The sequence below is a fragment of the Corythoichthys intestinalis genome, chromosome 18, assembly GCF_030265065.1.
Source record: "Corythoichthys intestinalis isolate RoL2023-P3 chromosome 18, ASM3026506v1, whole genome shotgun sequence".
NCBI classification, from domain to species: Eukaryota; Metazoa; Chordata; class Actinopteri; order Syngnathiformes; family Syngnathidae; genus Corythoichthys; species Corythoichthys intestinalis.
Genome location: NC_080412.1, coordinates 35,496,007 through 35,522,001, shown reverse-complemented (window position 1 = coordinate 35,522,001; position 25,995 = coordinate 35,496,007). Strand labels below are relative to the sequence as shown.

The 25,995-nt window shown below is 39.4% G+C and overlaps 1 protein-coding gene across 2 annotated transcripts in view; it reads left to right on the top strand.

Annotated features, from left to right (window-relative positions):
- The window catches only part of ephb4a (eph receptor B4a), a 100,169-nt gene that overhangs the window by 49,032 nt on the left and 25,142 nt on the right, over positions 1-25,995 (top strand). For both annotated transcript variants that reach the window (XR_009061256.1, XM_057820197.1), the window contains 6 exons: positions 914-984; positions 5,251-5,532; positions 8,076-8,466; positions 11,013-11,165; positions 24,108-24,443; positions 24,514-24,638. Coding sequence is in view for 1 of the 2 variants with exons in the window: in XM_057820197.1 (XP_057676180.1) it covers positions 914-984; positions 5,251-5,532; positions 8,076-8,466; positions 11,013-11,165; positions 24,108-24,443; positions 24,514-24,638 (1,358 nt within the window). In the remaining variant the exon portion in view is untranslated. The remainder of the gene's footprint in view (positions 1-913; positions 985-5,250; positions 5,533-8,075; positions 8,467-11,012; positions 11,166-24,107; positions 24,444-24,513; positions 24,639-25,995) is intronic.

Genomic DNA, 25,995 nt, shown 5'->3' with positions numbered 1-25,995 from the left:
AAGTTGATTGCACATATATAGTGGGCTAGGCCTACATTTTACTTTCGTTCTACATTACAATTTAGTTGATGTTTTGTTTGCAACTGAACTGATCCCTGGATTGATATTGTGATAAAGATGCTGCTGCACTACAATATTTTCTTTGTCGTTTTCTTTAATATTTACTTGAATATTTTTATTGATGGGTCGTTGTGACTAAAATACACTGACTGTTATTACTGATTTTGCACAGGAGTTCAGATGTTGCACTGTGTGAAAGGCTGCTACTGTGTGTAAAAAAAAAAAAAGACAGAAAGCCCTGGTCTCATTCAAAGCACCAATTAAATGCTGTGATCTTTTTTTGTTCCTTTTTTTTTTTAAATATATATATCTGAAAGTATTTTCATTTTACTTCAACCAGGAATGACGCAAGAGCCAATAAAAAGTTGTTTAATGTCTGACCGCTTGTGTTGCCTCATGATTCACGAAAAATATGCTTTGCTTTAGAATTTTAATGCATCCCAGGCTATAAGGCATCGCGATGCATTGCCGAATCGAATCGTGACCCTCTGAATCGAATCGAATCGAATCGTGGCCTTCCGAATCGTAATCAAATTGAATCGTTAGGGCAGTGCCGATGCACACCTTTAATATTAATAACCTTTTGGACGACAAAGATACTGTATGTCACCTTTTCGATATCTTGTCACGCTCCTAAAATAACATGAATGCCGTGAGAAGAGTAGGAAGATTATTGTTCTGTTTCCTTAGTTTGTGTGTTGTAACAACTGCACATTTCTATCACAGTAATACATGTAATGGTAGTTCTTTATATGGACTCCTTTTTCCCGCCTGTGAGAGCACTTATTTGATTGTGAAGGGATAAGTAATGTTGTGGCTTTATGTATTTAACATTCTAAAATGTCATCCACAGAGGTGCTGATGAATACAAAGGTAGAGACGTCTGATCTCAGATGGACCATCTTCTCACGGGCCAAGCCTGAGGTATGTAAGCACGGCGTCGCCATCTTATCTGTGTTTCTAACCCTGACCTCATGCTGATGGAAAGATTTGGGGGCATCTCGTTGTTCTATTGGCTATGAAAGAGCTCCTTATATGGCAGGTAACCTACGGAAGAGTGAACGCGCGATTTGAGATTGTATTGGAAGCAGATGCTTTGATGCATCCCATCGACCGTCAACCGTGGAGCGGAATCCACTGGCAGCCCACAATTTGAGATTCCAGCAGCCCCAAAAAGAAGCAGATTTGTAATTTGATCAACCAATGAGTGGTTGCTGGGTTATTTTTGCCGGCAGTGACCATATTTTCTCCTTTTTTCATGTCTTGGATGGGAAAATGTTCTGAGGGCAACTATAAACAGTCTTCCAAACAGGAAAAATCCCATGTTGCTTTGATGAATTTTGTAAAATGTTCTCAGCTGTGGCCTCTTGATCAACAGTTAGACATATTAAAGAGCGGAACTATAAGACTAGGATATACTGATAAAACATTTTTAAGCTTCTCTACTGCCCGCTTATATTGAATTACTTGAGCATCTTTCGAGATGGGGTATTTAAAACTAGAGGTTGACCAATATGGGATTTTCAAATGCCGATACTAACATCTAAAAAAAAAATTCAGCGAATTGCCGATATCCTTAGCCGATTTTGTAAGCCCATATTTAAGGCTGATATACTTTTTTTTAAAAGCGTGTAGATTATAGAAGGTAATTTTTTTCAAATTGTTTCAACAGCTTCAAATTTACAATGATGACCTAAGATTTAAAGCAGGGGTGCCCATTATGTCGATCGCAACGCTAGTGTGAGTAGCTCGCGGCATTAAAAAAAGAAAAAAAAAATTTTTTTTTAATGTACATATGTAAATACAGAGAGTAGCCCAAAAAATTACTCAAGTAAGAGTAGCATTACTTCAAAATAATATTACTCAAGTAAAAGTAGTGATCCAAAAAAATGTACTCAAGTACAAGTAAAAAAGTATTTGGTGAAAAGAATACTCAACTAATGAGTAACATTGTGAGTAACTGCCTATATTTTTGTTGTATTTTTTTTTTTTTTAAACTGGTATTTTTTTTCTGAGCACAAAGTATCGGTTCTAACAGTCCAATCAATGCATTTCTATGACGACCTCCTATCCTGTAGTTGTATATCTAGAGTAGACACGGATATTGGTGTGTAAAGTGGCACAGGCCAAAGTCAATCGGCCAGAATGCAGTCGTTATTAAATTATTCATTATTTCTACGGTCTGCGGCCCGGTCGTTGGGGACCCCTGCATTAAGGTGTTCGGGTGGCAGACGTGTCTTGAAATTTTTTCCGTTAGCAGCGGCTGACATTTACAGGGTGACCCAAAAAAAAGTTTACACTGCCATAATACAACTTAAATGCCATGTTTATTCATCTTAGAATTAGAATTTAATCACAAATGATACATTATTGTAAAGAACATGTACAGTACACTCTATTTTTCAATGTGTCCTCCCTTAAGTGTCACAACAGCCTCCAGGCGCCTGCGGAACGCTTGACAGGTCTTCTTTATGTAGGATGCTGTCATCTTTTCCCAAGATCTAACAATGGACCTCTCCAAGGTTGCCACAGAAGTTTGTGGCTTCTTACAGGCACTGTCCTCCACAGTTGCCCATATGCTATAATCCAGGGGATTGAGATCTGGACTCTGGGGTGGCCACATATCACCTTGTCAATCAACTTTTTGGCCCGCACAGATCGGGTTTTCCAGACCCAGGTTTTCGTGAGGCTGTTCCAGTATCTTTCAGCTTCTTTTTAACTTTGTAGAATGCACATCTGGATATTTTCAGATTTGCTGCAATCTCAGTAGGTGTCAGACCGGCACGCAGCAATTCAGGTACAGCTAACGTTTTCTTCATTTTCAGCAGAAGCACAGGAATTGTAGAGACGAGAGATTACCAGCTGCATTGAGTGACCTTATTGAATCACTTAAGCATGACAACCTATTTGGATATGTTTCAATGGCTTTTAAACAAGCAGTCAACTGAGTGTAAACTTTTTTTTGGGTCACCCTGTAGTTATTAGAGAAAATTAGCATTTTTTTAAATATTTATGAATTATATATGAATTTATGAATGAAATCGTCACGTGTCAAATCTTGATGAATCTAATAATCGATGTATAGACACATCGCTAGGGTAGTGTGCCTGAATTTGTGCATTCTTGTGAGAACCCTCGTGATTTCCTCTGTCTGATTGCCGCAGACATTCGTAGCATAAGCGCAACCAGTAGAAGTTGACCTGCGATGTTTTCGCAGCCGTCACGCAACCGTGTCGTAGATGCAGGCGGTAAATTCGAGGTTAAGCTTCTTGTAGCAACGTGCCTGCAAGCTGTGGCAGGGTCCTTCCAGGGTCCTACTGTCAGTCAGCGGCGGTCACAGTTGCCCGATCAAAATCCTTTTTTATCGGCTTATTTAGGGTGACCATATTTTGATTTAAAAAAAAAAAAAAAAAGAGGACACTCAGCCCGGCCTCAAGATACTTGAATTTTACTCGAACTTCACTCAAAGATGCCTATATCACTTTAACATATTTAAAGTGTGCCCCCTCACTCTGGATGGAAAAATGCAGTTTGAAAATAAATAAATAAATAATGACTTATGTATGTATAATATATAATGCAGACCCATACAAATGTAGTCCAGTCAATACACATACACACAGTAGGCTATGTGCCAACTTAACATTTTTATAAATTACTAACACGACAATTGTCCTTCACAAATTGATATTCTCATTCAATGTTCTAGATTGCACACAAACAAAAACCGAAATAAACTGACAAACTATTCAACCAGCATGTTTCCAAACGTAGCAGTTATTAACTGCGTTTCCCATAATGCCTAGCACGGTTTAGCTTACTGATAGCAAGCTGAGGCAAAAATCTAACTTTGCTATAAAAGTTTACAATCATCGGCAACGCAACGATGCGACACCAAACGGGATTTTACAGTCAAAGCTCCGACATAAGTCAACAGTTGCCATTATATACATATTTATCGTAATAAACTTCAGGCATTGTGGCCAAATCGTCAACCCAGTAGATGACGGTAATGCCTCATGATAGGGCCATACATAGTGCCAACAAAATCAAGAAAAACTCCTCCTTCCCTCCCTACTACTAGGAGCCATGTCATCGCAGGCAGGCGCTGCCACCCAGCGGCCGGAGGGATTCTCTTCAAATTGGTCCCGTGACGACGAGGATACTACGTGAAAGTAGGACTTGTCCGGGCAAAAGAGGACGTTTGGTCACCCTAGCTTATTTCTTTTGTTAATCGGCCGATGTTGGAAAAAAAGTATATATATCGGTCAACCTCTATTTAAAACTCATTCACTATGATAGACCACGGGTTACGTCCAATCCATTTGAACTCTAACTGGACATATTTTCACGTCAATGTCGGCCAATGAGCTAAAGAATCATAATGCAAATGCATGATTTGCCAGGAGTTAAGTCGAGAATGCACGTATTGGTGTGGTAATTCGTGCAGTACCGTGTCACACGTCCTCAACACTAGCAGTATTTGTTTATGAAAATAGGAGCTGCCACAGTCCACATTGTTTCATTTTGGATTAGCAGGGAAAATCTCTCTTGAAAAGGCTCTGAACCTGCCTCTCACTGCTCCGCTGCTCGCTCTCTGCTTCGTTCAACACATCATCTGCACATAGTATTTTGGTAAACATTTGCATATTTACATAAGTGACATTCTAGAGCACATCTGCTATATTCTCCCTTGATTATGTTCATGTCAAGAGGGTTTCCGGCTCTTGGAAACATTTTGAGGGTGAACATGACTGCTGTAGATCGAAAAATTTGTGATATTTGCACACATTGGTACAGATGTATTCCATAACCTCTGTATTCTTGTGTTTTATTCCAACAAAAAGATAGTCTGGGTTACTGCAGTATGCTTTTCTTGACAAGTGGGCCAATCCCACAAGCTGCACTGCAGCTCAGTGTGTGAAATGATTTAAAAAGCAAGAATCCAAGTTGTAATGGAGCTGAATCCCCACCACAAGTCTTTGATAGAGACTGTAGCTGAAGCGGTGGGCCAATAAACAATATAATGTTATATAGTGGAGAGTCTTTTCATGTGCTCGCTTCTAATCGACTCACATTATTAACTGGACAATTGAAATAAAAAATAGCCAGGCTGACAAAAATGTACTGTTTGTCTTTCTGTGTTAGATTTGTTTTCAAGTGCGTACTTAAATCTGTCTTTCCTGTCAGTGGGAGGAAGTGAGCGGTTTAGATGAGGAGAGCAACAGCGTCAGGACCTTCCAGATCTGTCAGACTGACAGCTCATTCAGCCACTGGCTACGGAGCGGCTTTATCCAACGACGTGGAGCCTCTCAAGTTTACGTGGAGTTGCGCTTCACCATGATGGAGTGCTCCTCCGGGAACAGCCACCATCGCAGCTGCAAGGAGACCTTTAACCTCTATTACTACCAGGCCGACGCCAACGAGGCCACGGACACGTACCCACCTTGGATGGAGAACCCCTACACAAAGGTATGTCCAGGTTTCAAAGTGTCCTGAAGAAGCATTCAAAGAAATACCTAGACATTCATTGTCATCCAGTCAAGTATGTCCTGAAGAAGCATTCAAAGAAATACCTAGACATTCATTGTCATCCAGTCAAGTACTGTGCACTAATACAGTAGTTCTCAACCATGGTTAACTCGTTGGCTACCGTCGATGCCGCGAGATGTCCAATCCATGCTGACTAATTCGATGGATTAGAAGTCTCGTGCCGTCAATGACACTCAAACAAAAGTATTTTTTGCCATGTTCTCCCAGTTCAAATGAATCAGGACGTGTATCGCGTCAATGGCAGCCAATGAGTTCAAGGGGAAGTTCAGAATTTTTGACATGAGGCCAATTTTCCAGTTAGCGGGGATTTAACTAGTCGGATTCCGCGCAGTTTTTAGTTATTTGTTAGTTGCAGGGCTCAGGAGTGGCTAAGCGAGCGCAAATCAATGGTGCTTGTTAGCACGCCAATAGCAAAACGATACTAACAGATCTAACATAGTCAAATAAATTCAAAATGGAGATCGTTGTTCGAATACCCATGCAGCCAAAATAATGTCACTCCAAACTGCTGTGATTCATTTCATTCTAAACCAGGGGTGGGCAAACCGGTCCTTGAGGGCTGCAGTGGGTCCTGGTCTTTGTTCCAACTGATTCAGCACTGACAGTTTAACCAATGAGGTTTCAGTGGAAACAAGAAGCACCTGACGGCAATCAACTGATTGCACTTGTAAGAAACCAGATTGGTGAAAGGCTGTCCTCATGATGGGTATGAACAAAAACCCGCACCCACTGCGGCCCTTTGTGGAATAGTTTGCCCACCCCTGTTCTAAACCGATGTGATCACTCAGCCCTGCTTGCCTAGACAGCTTGTTTCCTGCAGAGATGCTGGATTACAAATGTCGCGGTTCATACAGCAATTATTGGCATACAATGGTAAATTTTAATAATTTTATACTGAAAACATAGCCAACACTATTGATTGAATGGGTCATCGGTGATTGTCATGCATGCATATGTTGTTTTTTATAGGCATGCTAGCAACAACCATTGACTCGTGCTAGCTTAGCCACTTTGGAGCCCTGCAACAAATTCCATAGAAATCTGTTTAAACCAACTCCACCTACTAATTAAACCTCCCCTACCTCAGAAATTAGGCTTTAAGTCAAAAATCCCCCTTTAAAATATAATAGTGTAATAGGCCAAAAAGTCCCCCCCCCCCAAAATGGCTGTTTGATTTATTTTTATAATCCAGATTGAGATTTTGCTAAATGCTAATTTACTTCAGGATTGTGTTGAATAGGATTACAGTTGGAAGTTGTTCCTCGGTATTTGAAAAGAAGCAGTTTTAGAAAATTCTATGTGAATTTTCTGTTTTATAAATAGAATACACCTGTACCTGATAAATGAACTGCAGTGGATTAAATAAAGTCATTTGAATGCAGTGGATTAAATAAAGTCATTTGAATATTTAATTCAGTCAGTCTTTTGCGGACCACCAGAGGGAGCCTGCGTACCACTGCCGGTACTCGTACCACACTGTCACGATCAATGCTTTAATGTAGCGCTGCAACGATTAATCGATTAACAAAAAGATAAAAAGATTCGAATTAAATTTTGCTGCTTCGAGTATTCGTTTAATTAAAGTGGCATAATGGTTTGTTTTGAAAGTGTTTGCATTTAGTTTTATTGATTTGGGTGGATCCAATGCCCTCTAGTGGCGACAGGGAGTATGACATAACTCATTTCACATGGCCGAATCCAGCTGCTCCCTGTTAAGACCAACATAAGCTAGGTTTTTGTTTGAAGTGTTTTTTAATACATTCGTAATTTAGTTTATAGGTATATTTAGCCATTTTTTGTGGGAATATGTGTTTGAACAATTTTTTAAGAGCATTATAAAAAAAATATATATATAGCATTTTATAGCATTCAAGCTAGCGGACTTGTGCTATGTAAGTTAGCCAATTGTTCTTTTATTGTACGTAAAGCCTCATTTGTTTACTTTTTATATCATTTGAGGCTCAGCTCAGGTATTTTAATTTTTTATGTTCCTTATCCAATTACTCGACTATTCAAATTAACTAGTTCATCGATTAATCAACTACTAAAATAATCGTTAGCTGCAGCCCTTTTTTAATGTACAAAAATCCCTGTTTCCTTTTCTGTCCATCTAAAACGTTCAAATGTATTATTTATTTTAAATCACTTTCTCTTCCTGATTTACTACGATTTTGAATTCTTTTGCGTTTTTAAGATAATGTGAGATGTTGACACTAGTAATGAAGAGCCACAACACACCAGGGCATGTTTCATTGCTTTACAGCAGTGGGAAACAACGTTTGCCAGGAAGGCAGTAAATCAAAGTAAACCCCTAATAGCATGCCTGGAAAAGTTTCAATAATGTAAAGCATATGTGATGCGCAGTTAATGTTTTCAAATCTGTTGAATGCCGCAAAAGCTTGTTGATCTCTTGTGTTGGAATCTGGCCATCATGAGACTTAAACATATTCTTCCTGTCCAAGGTGGATACAGTGGCAGCAGACTTTCTCCTCAGGAAGGGCGGCGAACGGAAATCCAACATCAAGACCATAAGACTCGGCCCTTTATCCAAGAGAGGCTTCTACTTGGCCTTTCAGGCTCAGGGCTCCTGCATGGCCTTGCTCTCCGTCAGGGTTTTCTTCAAGAAGTGTCCCCCCCTCGTCAGCGCTCTCTCCTCTTTTCCTGAGACCATACCTCGCACTCTGGTACAGGAGGCGCAGGGTGTGTGTGTGGAGCATGCCGCACAGCAGGGACCCAGAGCTAGGTCCCCCAAGCTTTTCTGCGGTGAAGATGGCCAGTGGGTGGGCCAGCCGACTACTTCTTGTTCCTGTATCCCTGGATATGAGGCAGCTGACGGACAAACAAGATGCACAGGTAGGAATGAGATGTGTTTAGATGTATACTGGGAGTAAAGTGTGACGCCTGCGCTATGACCAGAGGAGAAAACAATGGCGAGCTTTGGGTGGGGTGGTCTGAGGGCGGAGGCTTTGCAGAGGACGTGGGGGACCAGTGCATTTAATGAGGAGGGGAAACGGTGACACACAGAGGTTGGAGGAGAGGTCAGGTAGAGCAGCACTTATCTCAGAGGGGAAGAGCGGGGTCAAAGGCTTACTGCTGGGACAACTTATGGTTGAGTGCGATAGAATGGGCGGTGGAAGGAGGGCATGGGGGCGGGCTCCTTGTAATGATCATATCACAATGACCGCATCAAAGCGGGCTTGAAAAAGATGGCGGTCGAAGAAGTGAAAGGAACTCTGCGGCAGCTCTGTCTAATGAGTCCAATTAACAAACCCTTCTAAGGCGCCCCCACCATCAAGTTAGCATAGATTCACAAATATATAAATAGGGGAACAGTTGTATATCTCCAGAAAATGATGGGAATCGAGAACCGTTTCTTAAAGAGCACCGGTTCTGAGTGATCCAATTCCATGGAATTGTTTCCCAATTTTCCTAACGATTCTCTTATTGGTTCCAACCAACTCGATTTACTTTTTAAAATTATATCATTATAGCCGATTTTTAATAATAACATTATATCAGCGCGACTGTTTTGTGTTTTTATTGTTATGTCAGCTGGTTGCTGCCGCTCGTTCTCGCTGCGTCGAGGAGAGCGTTGCTTACATTATATTCGTGTTGCACATTTGTGTTAAGAAGGAATGTGTTAGTTTAGCATCTTAAAATGATGTTGTACATCCGTATGAGTGTAAAGTGCTTAGTTTTCGCCACTTTTATGGCCAAGATGACCGCACGTGCACGCAGCGTGCTCCTTAGTTGTGCGCGCGCGCTCGCGCCCCCCCCCACCTTTTTGTCATTATAATATTACGAGCAGGGCCGGCCCAGCCAATACGCAGACAGTGCAGCTGCTTAGGGCCCCTGACCACTAGGGGGCCCCCAATCTGGCAATTTTTTAATTTATATTCTATTTTGTTTACTACAGTTTGCTTTATTTGACTTTTGTGAACTTTGATACTTGATTACAAGCTTAGAAAAATAGAAGTTCTTCCTTAACTCCTTCCTTAAGTACTGACAATCATTTGGGGTGAGAAGTTTGAAGTATGCAGTGCAACAAAATCTGATTAATATACAAATATGGACGTATGGTTTGAATTGCATGTATGGGTTTCACAGTACACTGTGATGAAATGGTGGGCAAAAAATATGGGCCCCTTTGCATTATTTTGCTTAGGGCCCCCAAATGGCCTGGGCCGGCCCTGATTACGAGTCATGTATGTGTGTTATTGACTGCTTTACAGTCAATTTGCATTTTATTGCATGTAATTTTCTTTCCTTTCAGTACCACACATTTACCCGCACATTCCAGTCTTCTTCCACACACACATACAAATACATCAACATCTTTCCACACATGCTCTCATCTGCTCATTGAGGGATTGTCATATCAAGTGCCATTGCCTGTATATAGTTGTGCCTGTTGCCAAGTTGGATTAAAAGTGCAAAAGACTTAACTCCACTCTCCGCTCCTTGTGTTCTGAACCCAGAACCTCATACAGTCCATTAGTCCAAATTAGAATCGATAAGAGAATCGATAAAGAATGTAATCGTTAAGCAATATCGATAATGGAATCGGAATCGTAAAAATCTTATCAATTCCCATTGCTAGTTGTTAGCATGTTTTTTTTTCTTCAACTAAAAACATGACATCGTTGCTTGTTTGCAAGTGGCAGGCGGTGTTTTTGAGCTGAGAGAGAAAACCCACTCACCAGACCATTAAGCGAAATTGCCTTTATAAGAAGATTGAACAGTTAATTAGCTTCAAAGGCTGACCGTTTCAGAAAATGCAATTGAGTTTCACTAATCTCATTATCTTGCATATAGACAATACATATTTTACTGGCCCTAACACCAAAATGCACTACGTATGCATGCTGTCTACTTGATTCATTTTGATGGATATGCTCAATTATTTGAACCATTTCATTGGAACAAAGCTCATGCTGACCATCAAGTTGACGAGTTTATTTCCCTGATGGCCAGACAATGTTTAGAGGCGTTATTTCCACCAAGACAACATTCATTTATAGCTCTTGGTGAATTCAAGTTCATCTTTGAAACAAACAATGCTATGAAGGAACTTCCTGTAGATAAGTCTTAAGTATCATCCAACGGTTGAAAAAAAACACTTGAAATTGCTCTTCTCAAAAAGATTCTTTCTCTGTTTTTGTCCAGGAACAGGAAATCTCTTTGTTTTCTCTCATCTCTCTGTGGACTATCATGTTTTGGGTTATAGCCCCCATATAAATGATTAGGCTCTCTGATTTATTACCGAGCTCTCATTACATTCTTCCCTCAGCCCATCTGCAGCCATCTGGCACCTGAGCACAGTTAACATGCGTATAGGAGCCACAGGTCATATCCAATGTAAGAGCTCATAATGGTTTTCCTTCATTTGTCCTCTGCAGCTTGTCCCGTGGGTCACTTCAAGTCCGGCACCGAGGGACAGTGCGCAGTCTGTCCGGGAGCAAGCCACGCCTCCGTAAGGGGGGAGGCGGTATGTGCATGTCGCCCCGGATACTTCCGAGCACGATCCGACAGCCCTGACACTCCATGCACCAGTGAGTAAACACAAAAATGGCTTTTGTATGAATTTTTACTTACAAGTGTATGGCGCTAAACGACACAACGTATGTTTACATGGACAATTTTATTTGTTTTTTTAACAGGGTTCAAATGGGGTCTTAAAAAGTCTTAAAAGCATTGAATTTATAAATTTGGAAATCATACCTTAAAAAGTTTTGAAAAAATATTGAATTTTCATATCTGGATCTTAAAATTATGTATGTAACTTCTCCGTGTCTCAGTTCTCCTGAAAAGGCAGGCATGAAAATAGGTCTGGAGTTAAAAAGGTGAGAAGGGTGTGGAGGAAATATGTTCCGGTACACTGTACAACTGGGGCTGTCCCAAACGACTAATTTTCTCCCAATTAGTCAGCTATTTTTACGATTAGTCGACTAATCTAATAATCCCCCCCCCCCCCCACCACTTTTTTTTTTTTTTTTTTTTTTTTTTTACTAATTTAGCAATGAATTTTTTGCTGACACTTATTAATTCACAAAAACCTTTTGGAACACTAAATTCTTAATTAAAGTACAAATAAACACGTAAACAACAACAATAAATCACGAATAAACAATGAGGTCAAATGCTGATAGCACACTGACTTCGCCTTTCCATCATGATTCAAAATAATTCTTAAAAAATATCTAGCATTTATAATATAATACTATATATAATAGTATTATAATCAGGGGTGCACATATTTTTTTTGCCCAGGTTCTCAGAGGAGGACCTGGAGATGCAACTTGGTCCTCATTGAGCTTCAGAGTCGACCCGCCTGATGCGATAAAATTATGACAAGCTTTACTTGGAGCCAATTACCTTAAATTAATTTTATTAACAATTAACACTTGATTAACATCAACTGGCACAACAAAATTGCCATTACTCTGAAGTGAAATGTAAAGACATATACAGGGGTACGCGTATTTTTTTTGCCTCCCACATTAACTCCAAGCCTTTGTAAAAGTGGGATGTCCACCTCTTAAGAGCTCATTGAACGTGCATGTTTAGCTTTGTGAAATGCGAGCAAAAACACATTTGTCAGTCCATGGCGCTGTTCTTTATTAATTTTATTCCGCCACTTGTCCATAGGGCGAGTAGGGTCCTGTCTGGCATCGATAGTTTGCTTAATTGCCATCATGCTCTGTTTTGTTTCGTGATTTTCAAAGTTTGGATGGCTGAAATTCTTTGACCCTACATATAATGCGCTGCTCTTATCAGCGACATTGAGATTCTCACGGCAAGTTTAGCACCACATTTCCATGAGAGCATCATTTGCTTCTAGCCATGGTACCTCCTGCAGCCACTTTTCAGCAAAAGTCCTTTTTTTCGGTAGCTCTGGTGACGTCTCTGTCGTCTGCAGTGTTGTTAATTTTACTTTAAAAAAAGTAATTAATTACAGTTACAAAGTACTTCTCCCAAAAAGTAATTGCGTTAGTAACTCAGTTACCTGAATGTAAGAGTAATTAGTTACTTGGAAAAGTAACTAGTGGTAATTTTTTTTTTTTTCTCAAAAAAACAAAAAACAAAAACAGGTCACGCAATGTGAAGTTTAAAGGGTTTGGGGGACAATTGGCCCTAGCCCAATTCTTTACCCTCCACTTAACTAGACACAAGGGTATTGCGATAACTAGATAGTAACCTTTGCTATGTGTGGAAGTCATTTAAAGTTGTGAATCAACCGTTAAAGTTGTTAAAATTGCTCCTGTTATTTCATTAGTTCCCTTCTGTCTACTTTAAACATGTGTAAGTTTTAAAACTGTTTCATCATTTAAAGATAGATTTAAGTTAAGATTTTGCTGATTTAGGAGCATTTTAGATTAAAAAAAAAAAAAAAAAAAGTTACTTAGGTTCGCTATGAAGGATCTCTACATCAGAGCCTTCCTGAGAGGTCTACTGCTTCAAGATGGCGGCTGTTTACTCACGCATGTAGTCATTAAAACATGTTGCCAATGCAGCTGTGTCTGTCAATTGCATCTAGTTCTATAATATGATATCAACCGTGTCATGTGGGCGTAGTTTGTTGGCTGTGGCTACAGTCAGGTATTATTGGAGCCACCTAGCATCGCGGTTGCAACGGCGTCTTCCCCACTCCTGCTCTGCTCTCTCGTCTCCGTGAGTCCGTTTCTCTCAGACTTTTTTTATTCAACCAATTTAGTAACGCATAGTAACGCACGCCTTTCCCGCCTCAGTAACAGTAACGGCGTTGCCAAGATAAGAAAAGCAATTAATTAGATTACTCATTACTGTAAAAAATAACGCCGTTAGTAACGCCGTTATATTCTAACGCCGTTATTAACAACACTGGTCATCTGTCTGTCTTTTGACGGGTGTGGGGGAACACGGAAATAATTATTCAGTGGGACCTGCCTCTTTGACATTTTGAGAATAGATTTTCTCGTGTCCGCCGCAAATACAGTGGTCAGCCATCGGTACGCAAAAGCGTATTGAAGCCGTTGAGGGCCAACGCATTTGTCTACGTCCAGTACGCATGCGCGCATGCGGACCACTTATGTGCACCCCTGATTATAATAATTATAGTAATTATTCATTGCCAATCAGATTTTTCATAAAGGGTGTCATTTTAAAGGTATTCTTAGTGTAGAATCTGAATTCTGAAGTATGTGGGATTAACTCCAGAAATCGCTTATATGACGAACATGACGTGCTTTTATTTTGAAATGTTCCCCGGAAGTACGTTCCTTAAACCGCAAACTGTAAGGTTTACACTCCGCAAAAAAAACTCTTGTCCTTGCATGTGGTGTCAGTAATAGTTTGCAAAATGTTGTTAACCAGCGGTTTTTTTATGTTTGAAATGTCACCTTTTGACCACAAGTTTGCGTTTTGGAGAAGACTGCCAATGTTTTATAGCAGGCTAAAGTAGGTTGTCTTTTTTCCCCGTTATCGTCAATGTAGTAATGCTGACGTTTACGGTGTTTAATATAGATGTGTTTCCTTATTTTGTATGTCTGAACTTAAATTCTACGGTGTGTTGATGACCAATAAACATCTGCTAAAGGAACTGGAGTCTCATGTGCCATCATCACGCACGGACGCGCGCGCGTCGTCTTCCACAATTGCAACTGGGTGACAGGTGCTTTAGGTGTTCATTCACGGCCACGTGAAGCCAAGCTTGGCATTGAAGAGACAGGACACAACAGTGTTCCCTCCTTTGTTTCCTTGAAATAAGTCAATGTTTTGGCCACTGCGGTGCGCTTTTTTTGGCTTTGTGTCGATTTCCTCGCTTGCATACCAAACGTCCGACATTAAAAAAAAATGTCACGACCGCAGTTCCCCCAAACCCCCTTAAAAATGTTCTACTCGGATCTACACACTTCACGTAGGTCACCCTTTTTGACTTCAAAACGGGGAATTTCGCCGAAAGGTGAGAGACTTTCATGTCATTTGTCATTGTGATTAAATAATGAAGCCTAAATAAATAAACTGGGCAGAGGAGCCAATCATTGACAACGCAACTCAGCCCCGGCTCTAAATCGGGATTCTGGCGTAAATCCCGTGTCACGATGGGAGTCCCGACAAAATATCCTCCTCTACAATACACAGACGCAGATTTTTTTACACTTAGCCATACATATCATATTACAGAGATGGGGAAATGTAAATTCAACAAAGCGTGGTTGTGTGAACAATCCTTTCACCTTTGGTTCAAAACCAGTTGATAGCAGTGTGTTCGAAGCTTTTTGCATCGTATGCAAAAAAAGATTCAGCTGGGTACAATGGGCATTAAGGCGCTAGAGTCCCATGCTATATCATCCAAGCACATCACTTCCACCAGAGGAAAGAAACAAACTCCCTCCATTGCCGGATTTTTTCAATCTGCCTGTACAAGCCAACCAGCTGCTCACGAGCCTGAAAAGACAGAAGCTAAAGCCAGCCAGCAAGCTGCTAATGTAAGCGAAGCGACAGCAGCTAACACTAGACAGCTAGCTGCTAGTGGTGCAGCTCCCATGAATCCCAGCCCAGCTATGATTGCTAGAGGATTTGCAAGAGTGGATCTATGCACATCATTTGGGTCCACGGTAACCATGAAAGCAGAGGTAGGGTTGCCCAAGAGTTTAAGATGACGCTCACGACGCGAAATGCTAATGCTAACGAGAACGCCTCTACTTGGCCTGTGTCTGCACTGTAGTGGTGTCGCATAAGTAGCCTAATTTTCCCGACTGCGATTTATGACCGCGTACGAGCACGCGTGCGTGTGTTTAAATATGCTGCATGCACTTGGCACACGTTCGTGTTGATTGGATATCAGAGTCCAGTTCCTTTCACAGATGTTTATTGGTCATCAATAAGCTGTAGAATTAGAGTTCAGGCATACAAAATTAGGAGACACATCTATATTAAACATTGTAAAACGTTAGCATTGCTACATTGAGGCTAATGGAAAAAAACACAATGTACTAACCACTTTAGCCTGCTATAAAACATTGGCTGTCTTCTCCAAAACGCAGAATTGCGGTTAAAAAGGTGACACTTAAAACATGAAAACTCGCTGGTTAACAGCATTTGCAAACGATGCGAAAAACAGAAAATAAATATATATATATATTTTTTTTACGGAGTGTAAAGCATAAGCGGCTCAGCGAGCTTACTTCTGGTGAATATTTCAAAATTAAAGCACGACATGTGAATAAAGATTTCTGCTCACGTACAGATATGCCCTGATTGGCAGAGAACAAAGATGGCATTGGGTTTTTCACCTATTTCATATTTCACTTAGCTAGCTTTCAAATGACTCGTTACGCATTGTGTACGTTTTTTTTTTGTTTTGGTTTGGTTTTTTTTAATTATTATTTTGACTATAGTTTGTGTTTTATTTAAGAACAACAATTTAATGCGTTTGAATGTTCCATCGGATCAATATTTTTAGTGTCCATGAACACAATGCACCCGATCATAGTTACAATCCGAACACTGATAGGATTGAGGAAATTTTGTCCATGTAAACATACCCACACTCACTAGCACACTTAAATGGGCTTCTGGTTTTACCGCTGCTGGTGGTACTTTACGCCTTTTTTCATTTTCTGAAGTGTCTTTTGTGCCACTGCTGGCCATTGAGATGCATGTTATTAGTGACATATTGTTGTGGGGGTAGGGCTTCAACTCAAAAGGGAAGTAGTCATTGATGGTCTTAAGTGACACCTTTGTGCTGATTCAGGAATCCCAGCTCATGTTGGATGCGTGAAAGGTATTACCTTGACAGTTAGTTGCGCTTCCTCAGATTTGCAATCAAAAGAATGTGAAACATTTCTCACTTGTCACAGTTGTAATTGAAGTTGAATTCATGCCAACTGTTTTGTTACTGATAACATGATTCATTGAAGATTCAATTTAGGCAAAATAGGAACAGAGCTTTTACACTCATTGAAATACTGTATTTTTAAAAGGCAAGAAGTAAAAAAAAAAAAAAAAAAAAAAAAGTATAAACTGTACTACCTTTGTTAAGTTTTGTCTTAACTCATTTGAATGAAAATACTTATGAGTCTCAGTCATAATTTAGTCATTTCAAAATGTGTTGGACAAAATGTCATACAAATTTCGTCTAGTTTTAGTCGACCTTTACTCAAAATGTTTTTGTCTGTAAAATTCAAAAGTTTTAGTCCAAAAATAAAGGTTCCCAACAATTTCGAATTAACCTAGACAGACCAGCACATATTGTAGCGTCTACAAGGACAACACCAACTTTGTGATAGTGATACACGCTGAGCAGAAAAAGCAGTACATTATTTTCAATTAGGGCTGTCAAACGATTAAAATTTTTAATCGAGTTAATCACAGCTTAAAAATCGTAATTAATCGCAATTTAAACCATCTATAAAATATGCCATATTTTTCTGTAAATTATTTGGGGAATGGAAAGATAAGACACAAGACGGATATATACATTCAACATACTATACGTAATTACTGTATTTGTTTATTATAACAATAAATCAACAAGATGGCATTAACATTATTAACATTCTGTTAAAGCGATCCATGGATAGAAAGACTTGTAGATCTTAAAAGATAAATGTTAGTACAAGTTATAGAAATTTTATATTAAAACCCCTCTTAATGTTTTCGTTTTAATACAATTTGTAAAATTTTCAATCAAAAAATAAACTAGTAGCTCGCCATTGTTGATGTCAATAATTACACAATGCTCATGGTGCTGAAATCCATAAAATCAGTCGCACCCAAGCGCTAGCAGAGGGCGACAAAACACCAAAAAACACAAGTAACAAGTGGACATGACTCTGTGCTATCATTTTAATCTGTTTGAGCGGGGCATGTGCGTTAATTGTGTCAGATATTTTAACGTCATTAATTTAAAAAATTAATTACCGCCCGTTAACTCGATAATTTTGACAGTCCTATTTTCAATTAAACCTGCCTAAAAGCCACGAACTGTATGTAAAGAAAAAACTTATCCAAGTGTTTAACAGAATGCTCCCCACGCTAAATTTTGTACTAATGCTCACGCAAATACTATGCTACCACGAAGAGTTACATTTAGTGTGTGATGATCACTGGGCACAGGTCTTTAAAGGCTAAAGCAACATTGCATATTCTGTCTTGCCAAGATCAGAAAACAAATCTTGTGTCTCCAAACAAGCAAGATGGAGAGCTTCCTAGCTTGAAATCCATCCTAAACTCCGGTGAGAAGAGTGAGGGAGAGGCGGAGCACATCTCACACGAATGACACGATCCAAACACTGCTGCAACGATTAATCGATTAACTCGAGTACTTCGATTACAAAAAAGATTTGAATTAAATTTTGCTGCTTTGAGTATTCGTTTAATTAAAGTGGCTTTGTTATGGTTTGTTTTAAAAGTGTTTACATTTTGTTTTATTGATTTGGGTGTATACACTGCCCTCTAGTGGCAACAGTTAATATGAGATAACTCATTTCACAGAGCTGAATTCAGCTGCTCCCTGTTAAGCCCAACATAAGCTAAGTTTTTGTTTGAGATAATATTTTTTAATGCATTCGTAATATGGTTTATAGGTATATTTAGCCGTTTTTTTTGTTGTAATATGTGTTTGAACCATTTGTTAAGATCATTGTTAAAAAAAAAAGCGGGAGCATTTTATAGCATTTAAGCTAGCGGACTTTTGCTATGTAATTTAGTCAGTTGTTATTTTGTTGTATTTAGATCCTCATTTATTAGATTTTTTTTTTTTTTAATATATATATACGATTACTCGATTATTCGAACTAACTTGTTCATCGATTAATTGACTGCTAAAATAATTGATAGCTGCAGCCCTAGATGCTGACGTACTCCACGTTAATCGGAAAATGCCACGCATTATAAACATATGACAGAAACTATGTCACATTTTCGTGTTGTCATCTCGTCAGATGAAAACTGGCATTTGTCTCATCATTGTCATGAAAAAATTGTTTGTCCACGAAACAGTTTGTAATCGTCATTGTTGACGAAAACAACAATGATACAAAGAAGTATGTAAACATTATTACCCAGAATGAGAATTTGGGTGAACTGGAATCAAACAAAAGGGGCCTCTGGCAGACTTCACCAAAATTAATGGCACGCTAAAAATCTTTTCTAACTCATGAATGTATTTTAGTCTATTTTCCATCTTTTTCAATATGCCTGCTGTGTTCTGTATTAGGGGCAGTTTACATGGCGACTCTGCGACACAAAGACTTATGGTGTCGGCGAAGACGAGAAATTCTGAATCCTTCCTCCAAAGTGGAAGAATTCGATTGCGGGGGATTTAGGGGGGCCATCTCCGCATGCATATCAAAGGCTCCCATGGCGCGACACGGCGCCGAAAATGTCAGCACTCGTACACGTCACATTGGGCATGCGCAGCGGTGCTAGTAAACATTCAGAACAGCAAATATGGCGGAATGTCGGCTTTAATTTACGGTTTTAATAATACTTTTAAATTAAATATGTTGAATATTTCCATTTTTTTGCCTTTTTGAACAAAAGAAAAATGCCATCGCTTCGAGTGGGCAGGCATATTTTTTTCCGGGCTGAGGAACTTTGGTGGGGTCGAAGTGCATCATTCGCTGTCGCCTTGTAAATCGGCACTGCCCCCTAGGGCCTGGCATGAATATTACATCGTTTTCATGCGGAATTACAACATTGTTCGAATGGAGACGGGCCCATATAAATGCAAACATGAAATTTTTCGTCTGCTCGGAGAGTCACCATGTAAATGGCCCATTAGATGCCACGATAAAAACCATCAGCGCTACTTTAAGCAAAGACTGTAGTTTCAATAAAATACATGCAACACGCATACCAACCAATGTTTTCCTGGAACACGCAATTTAGCACCTGCTATTCAGACATGGTCTTCTCCATGATGGAATTTTTACCAGAAATGTACAGGCTTGATTATTATAATAAAGTGCAATCTGATTGTTAAGCGGGGAAAAGAATCACCTTTAAAGCTACTTTCCCCCAGGTGATGAGTGCTGAATTCCTACCTCAACCACTGTCTGTGATGTTGCCCCACTTGGGTTTGCAATGAGCAAACTATTTGCACGAAGGCAGCTGGAAGCTCTGTGACAAAGCTCTGTCTCCTTGGCAGCGGCAGAAGCTCTCGCAATAGCGGCTCCTGCTTTTGCTCAAGGCAACGACCCTTTTCACACTATTTTCAGACAATGATCATTATCATCTCTGGTGCGATGTAATTGCACCATTTCAATTCTGCCGCACATATGCTTCTGTTGTGACGCAAACGCCCTGGAGAATCATTGTCCTGTTTCCTGGCTACATGTTAAGACTGAATAATATGTCTTGCCCTATATGACAACCAAATGGACTGTGTAGGTCAGGGAAAGGTGAAACGGCGTGAAAACAGAACTGGGGAGGTTATAATTGGATCTGATGAAAAGAATTTGATACGCCATGATTGCATCAGGTTTGAAAAACATGCGCAGAAATGGATTTTGATTTAATTTTAACACTGTAATAAGGATGAGCCAATAGTTATGACTTTTTGAAGGTTTTTAGCTCATAGAAGCGCAATTAAGCTAATCCCTAGTTTCTCCTCTTTTCTGTGTTTTAATATACTGTATTTTCGCGATCATAGGGCGCACCGTATTAAAAGGCGCAGGCTCATTTTCAGGTGATAGTTTTTGTATTTAACACACACACACAAAAGGCGCACAGCATTATTGGGCGCATGAAAAACATACGCAAGCATGCGCGCTTGCATTTTTTTTTTTTTAAACTGAGTGCAATTGTACTTTAATTAAGGGGATCCAAGGATAGAAAGACTTGTAGTTCTTAAAAGATAAACGTTACTATTAGAGATGTCCCGATCCCGATTGATCGGGTCCGATCACGTCATTTTCAAAGTATCGGAATCGGCAAAAAAATATCGGACATGCTTTTGTTTAAATATATATATTTTTTAATTAAATTGTTTTCTAATTGTATTTAACGTTACAGACATAATATGTTACACTCATCCAGAGTCTTTAGTTTAGGCTTAAGGTAGGGTTATCAAATTTATCCCGTTAACGGTGGTAATGAATTTTTCTTTAAATTTATTTATTAATCTCGTTAAAATATTTAACGCAATTAACGCATGCGCTGCACGACCCACTCACGCATTGTCACGTTCAATCTGTAGTGGCACCGTTTTACCTATATATAGAGCTAAAAGGCAGCGTAAAATGAGTAGAGTGAATTTTGACAGCCTTTGGAGCCTTTTTTTAATTGGCTAAAGCCTTACAATCCCTCTCCCTACGATTAGAAATATCGTGGGAAGCAATGTGGGGAAGAAAGGTAGTAATTGGTCTTTTTCTTAACACCCTATGTTATTTCCCAACGCAGAGAAGATATATCAATTGGTACCACTACGCACAGTCATGGTTGCACTTCCCATCATGCATTTGGGCAGAACAGTTAAATGGATACAGTATCATTTACTGAAAGCTCAACAAATACACTAGATGGCAATATTTAGTCACAATATACAAAGTCACATTTATCCTTTAAGAATTACAAGTCTTTCTATCCGTGGATCCCTCATTTTTTTCTTAATGCATTGCCAAAATGTATATGATCGGGAAAAATTATCGGGAATGATTGGAATTGAATCGGGAGCCCAAAAAAAGCAATCAGATTGGGAAATATCGGCAGATACTCAAACTAAAACGATCGGATCGGGGGAAAAAGAACATGATCGGAACAACCCTAGTTACTATGAGTTAAAATAATAGGATATTGAAACCCCTCTTGATGTTTTCGTTTTCAGACAGTTTGTAAAATTAGTTTAACTAGTAGGTCGCAATTGTTGTTGACGTCGTAGGGCGATGACGTCACATGGTTACGCTGCCAGGATTCCAGAGTATGACTTAAGTGACATAAACATATCATCTTGTTCAACCCTTTCAATTTGAACCTAAGAGGAACATTAATGAGTATGACATACTATTTCACAAAACGAGCAGCAAAAGCAAAATGAACAGGAAAGACGAGACGAGAGTAGGGGGAAAAAAACGGTGTTCTGCCAAAATGTGCTACACTGGCGAAACGTGCTACAAGAGGTGAATTTGACACCCAAAGTACTACCGTGCGCTTTCAGCTAGTTTTGTTTAGATGCATACAGACAGATCATACTAAAGATGCCTTAAGAAAATACCTAAACGTTGTAATATCAAATAAGGGTGGTTTAAATATGCTACGTGACTAATGCGGTCAACAGATCAAAAATCTGCGTTAAAGCTACCACAACACAATGCTTAAAAGTATGAGAGGGAAACACAAATAAAAGACTGAATAAAAACACAAATAGTAAGTACTCAACATTTTTAACTGATGAGCGCATGTGTTGGACGTCTTTCCGCGTAGAAGGAATGGCATACCACAAGCAACACGTCACTGTTGCTCATTAATATTTATGACGTTAGCAAATGTTGCTAGGTGGGTCAACCTCCCGTTTGTCCCTAATAGTAAATGAATGGAAATAGTGTACGAACGAGATGTTTACTGAGCCAAACCTACCAATTCTGTCTGAAAACAATGCCCCTGGTGCCAAATTCACTGGTAAAGATGTGGAAGAACATACAAATGTTCAATTCAAGAGATGGCTTGTGTGTCGAGGGCTGAAAAACAGCCGACCTGATCCAGAGGTAGCTTTTTTTATCGACACCTTTTTCATGTGTGCATTGCCTTACGCCACTGACAGTGACATTCTCCTGTTTCAGCAATCTATCCTTTACCACCATATGCCCTGTCTTTCTTATATATTGTCTTACGTCTCTGACCGTTCTTGGGGGCAATTTACATTGCTATTTTTGTGTAGTGATCACAAATGCTACTCAGTGACAGTCAACAAACACTTTAAATTTTTCATTAATAACAAATCTTAATTCTATAATTTATTTACACTTCCCCCTTACTAAAATTGTTTTTTTTTTTTTTTTTTTTACAACAGATAAGGTAACAGTGGCAGTCAGATACCACTTTAATTTTTTTCATAAGTTTTTTCATGTCATTTATTGTCAGACAGAAGCAGCACGGCAAAACACGCTAAAATATAAGTAAAAACATCAAAATGGCTTACGTCTTTGTCCTCTGTCGGACCATGGCCCCCCCAAAAATGTTTACTACATATGAAATGTGAATAGTTTCACCTTGCTAGCGTAAAACTGGTCTTTTGGACGTCCGCGCAAGTTGATCCATTCTTCACATTTTTCCTCCGAGTTTTTTGGTTTCGGGAAACGTATGAAGAAAACATCCTTCATATATCGTAATGTCTAGAGTTGTCTCTAAAAGTTCCATAGCAGCAGTGTTTAATCGGCTTGTTCTTTTTTGAAAGATTACCAGAGAAAACAGGCAGAAGTAACATGGATTGTATGCGAGGGCGTGTCTATCCCACTTCGGCGTTACGATGGCGACATCACGGTCTAAAAATAGCTTTCATGTGGTACACTATTGCAGTAACCCAGTAGTATTCGTCAAGTGACAGTGGCATTTTTCGTGATAACCCCAAGTGTCCATAGCGCGCTTAAAACATGGCGCCCCCCGTAGAGCAAAACATGTACCAAATATTATAGATTTTTAAATCAATGGCAATATTTTACAGTATGTGTTAACATATTTTAGTAAAAGAGAACAATTGTGGCTTATTAGCGCCTTCAAGTCTTAAGTCCGAGGTTCCCTTTAAAGAATTTAACAATTTAAGTCCTCATGTCACTCTTAATCCACAAATCCATCAAAGTTTCTATCTAAATTGAACAGCAGGGCTAGGTCTCCATTAAACACGGCAGCTCAACTTTTTCTTTAGGCAGGGTCTTCCTCTTAAAAATCACCATAGTTGGCAGTTTCTTTTTGTTTCGCATAGGTGATAGCCTTGAGTTTGAACTGGGCTTCATAAGTGTCCTCGCAATAGATGCCATTTTCGAGGGTCCTTCACCAAACCAATGTTGTTTAGTCTACCACACACCTGTACATTACAGCTACTGAGGGCACGCCCCTTATCACATGGAACCTTCTCCCTTTATGGTTCTCATGCAGCTCTCACTTATGTTCGCCTTTTCAAAAATTGCACAGTCAGACAAACACATTTTGGGACTCAGTCCACACTATAGGCGCACCACATCATTAGGTGCGCCTTATGGTCGTGAAAATACCATAATTGATATTTGAATTTCGTTGACAAAATTGCTGCTAATTTGGGAAATACAAAACAGTTTGATGGGTATTCACTCATAAAAATTCCCATTTTATCATAATGTCCTTATTTTGCAATTGTCAGAGCTTTGTTTTTTTGTCAAATATTTCACCATAAAGTTACTATAACAAAGTTATAGTGTGCCTAAAGAGCATTAAAATTAATCTTTATTGTCCTTAGAATGTGTCTTAATCCCACTTGGAAAATGAGATCTAATGCCGCTGGTATTTTAGATGGTTAATTATTTCAATTTGGGCCACAGGACCTCCTTCAGCACCACGCAGCATCGCCTCCCAGATTAACGGCACTTCATTACGGTTGGAGTGGAACGAGCCTCTGGACAACGGCGGCCGGGCGGACCTCAGCTACAACATCAGGTGCCTCATGTGCAGGACGCCTAGGGGCTCGTGCGTGTCTTGCGGCGACAGCATCAGTTACCGACCGACTCAGCACGGCCTGACCAGTCGCAGGGTGGAAGTTTGGGGCCTGCTGCCTCACACGACATACACCTTTGCCATCCAAGCTCTCAATGGGGTGTCTCAACTCAGCAGCAAAGACCCCTCCAGCGAGAGTGTCAACATCACCACCAGCTATGATGGTAAGAAAAATCGAGGAATTGTTAGAAAGGTATAAAATAACGCAGACCCTTTTTACTTTTCTCTACACAGTGCCGTCGCTAGTGTCTGTGATTCGGAAGAGTGACTCCACAGAGAGCAGCCTAACTCTTCACTGGTCCGTCCCTGTGCAGCCACATTACACCATTCTGCAGTACCAACTACGTTACTGTGAGAAGGTACAAACTTTAAAACACACTTACAGCAAGATTAATATAATGAGGGGGAAATAATCCACATTTTGACCGACATTTACAGGGAGATTTGCCTTGTGGGATTGCTTTGACAAAGTCAATCCAAAGTCAAATACTCAACTTAACACATTGAAATGCCTCCTTCACTGATTAACAGCCACAAAACATTCTATTTTAACTCATGTTGGCTTTCCACTTGGACCCACAAAAAATTCAATTGGCACCAAAAAAAAACTATGGTGTATTTCAACCATTCCAAATGTAAACTGTTCTGCTCACTCATCGTGGGAAAATTCCAAAAAAAAAAAAAAAAAAAAAGACACATTGAACTAGGGCGGCAGCTATCGAATATTTTAGTAATCGAGTAATCGACTTAAAATTCTAGATATATCAATGAGAAGATATATCAATTGGTACCACGACGCACAGTCATGGTTGCATTTCCCATCATGCATTTGGGCAGAAGTTAAATGGCTACAGTATCATTTACTGAAAGCTCAACAAATACACTAGATGGCAATATTTAGTCACAATATACAAAGTCACATTTATCCTTTAAGAATTACAAGTCTTTCTATCCATGGATCCCTCTCACAGAAAGAATGTAAATAATGTAAATGCCGTCTTGAGGATTTATTGCCATAATAAACAAATACAGTACTTATGTACTGTATGTTGAATGTATATATTCGTCCGAGTTTTATTCATTTTTTTCTTAATGCATTGCCAAAATGTATATGATCGGGAAAAATTATCGGGAATGATTGGAATTGAATCGGGAGGAAAAAAAGCAATCGGATCGGGAAATATCGGGATTGGCAGATACTCAAACTAAAACGATCGGGATCGGATCGGGAGCAAAAAAAACATGATCGGAACAACCCTAATTAGTCATTATTGTACTGACAGTAATTTTTTATATAATAATGTTAATGTAATGTTAATTCAAACTAAATTAATAAAATGAAAATGAATACTCAGTGTGACGTTTGTTCATTCACCCCTCTCAGTCAAAATGGATTGACGCCTGGCGCCGTCAATGGCAACCAATGAGTTAACTAAGTGACCTCTAAAGGTATTTAAAAAAAACAACATCATCATTGAACTCCAGAAATTGCATTTTCTAATACAACACGGATTGATTTAAGTAATCTCATTGAATTGCGCTGAAAAATATGGCTTTCTTAAGAGTAAACAAAGTAATTGGCATTGTCTCAATGTGGCAGAATTTACTACTTCATGAGCACTATTAATTTTGTTGGTATCACCGCGGTATTATCCACTCATTTGTTCTATGATTAAATTTAATGAGCCTTGATTCATTTTGGCAGAAACCACTGGT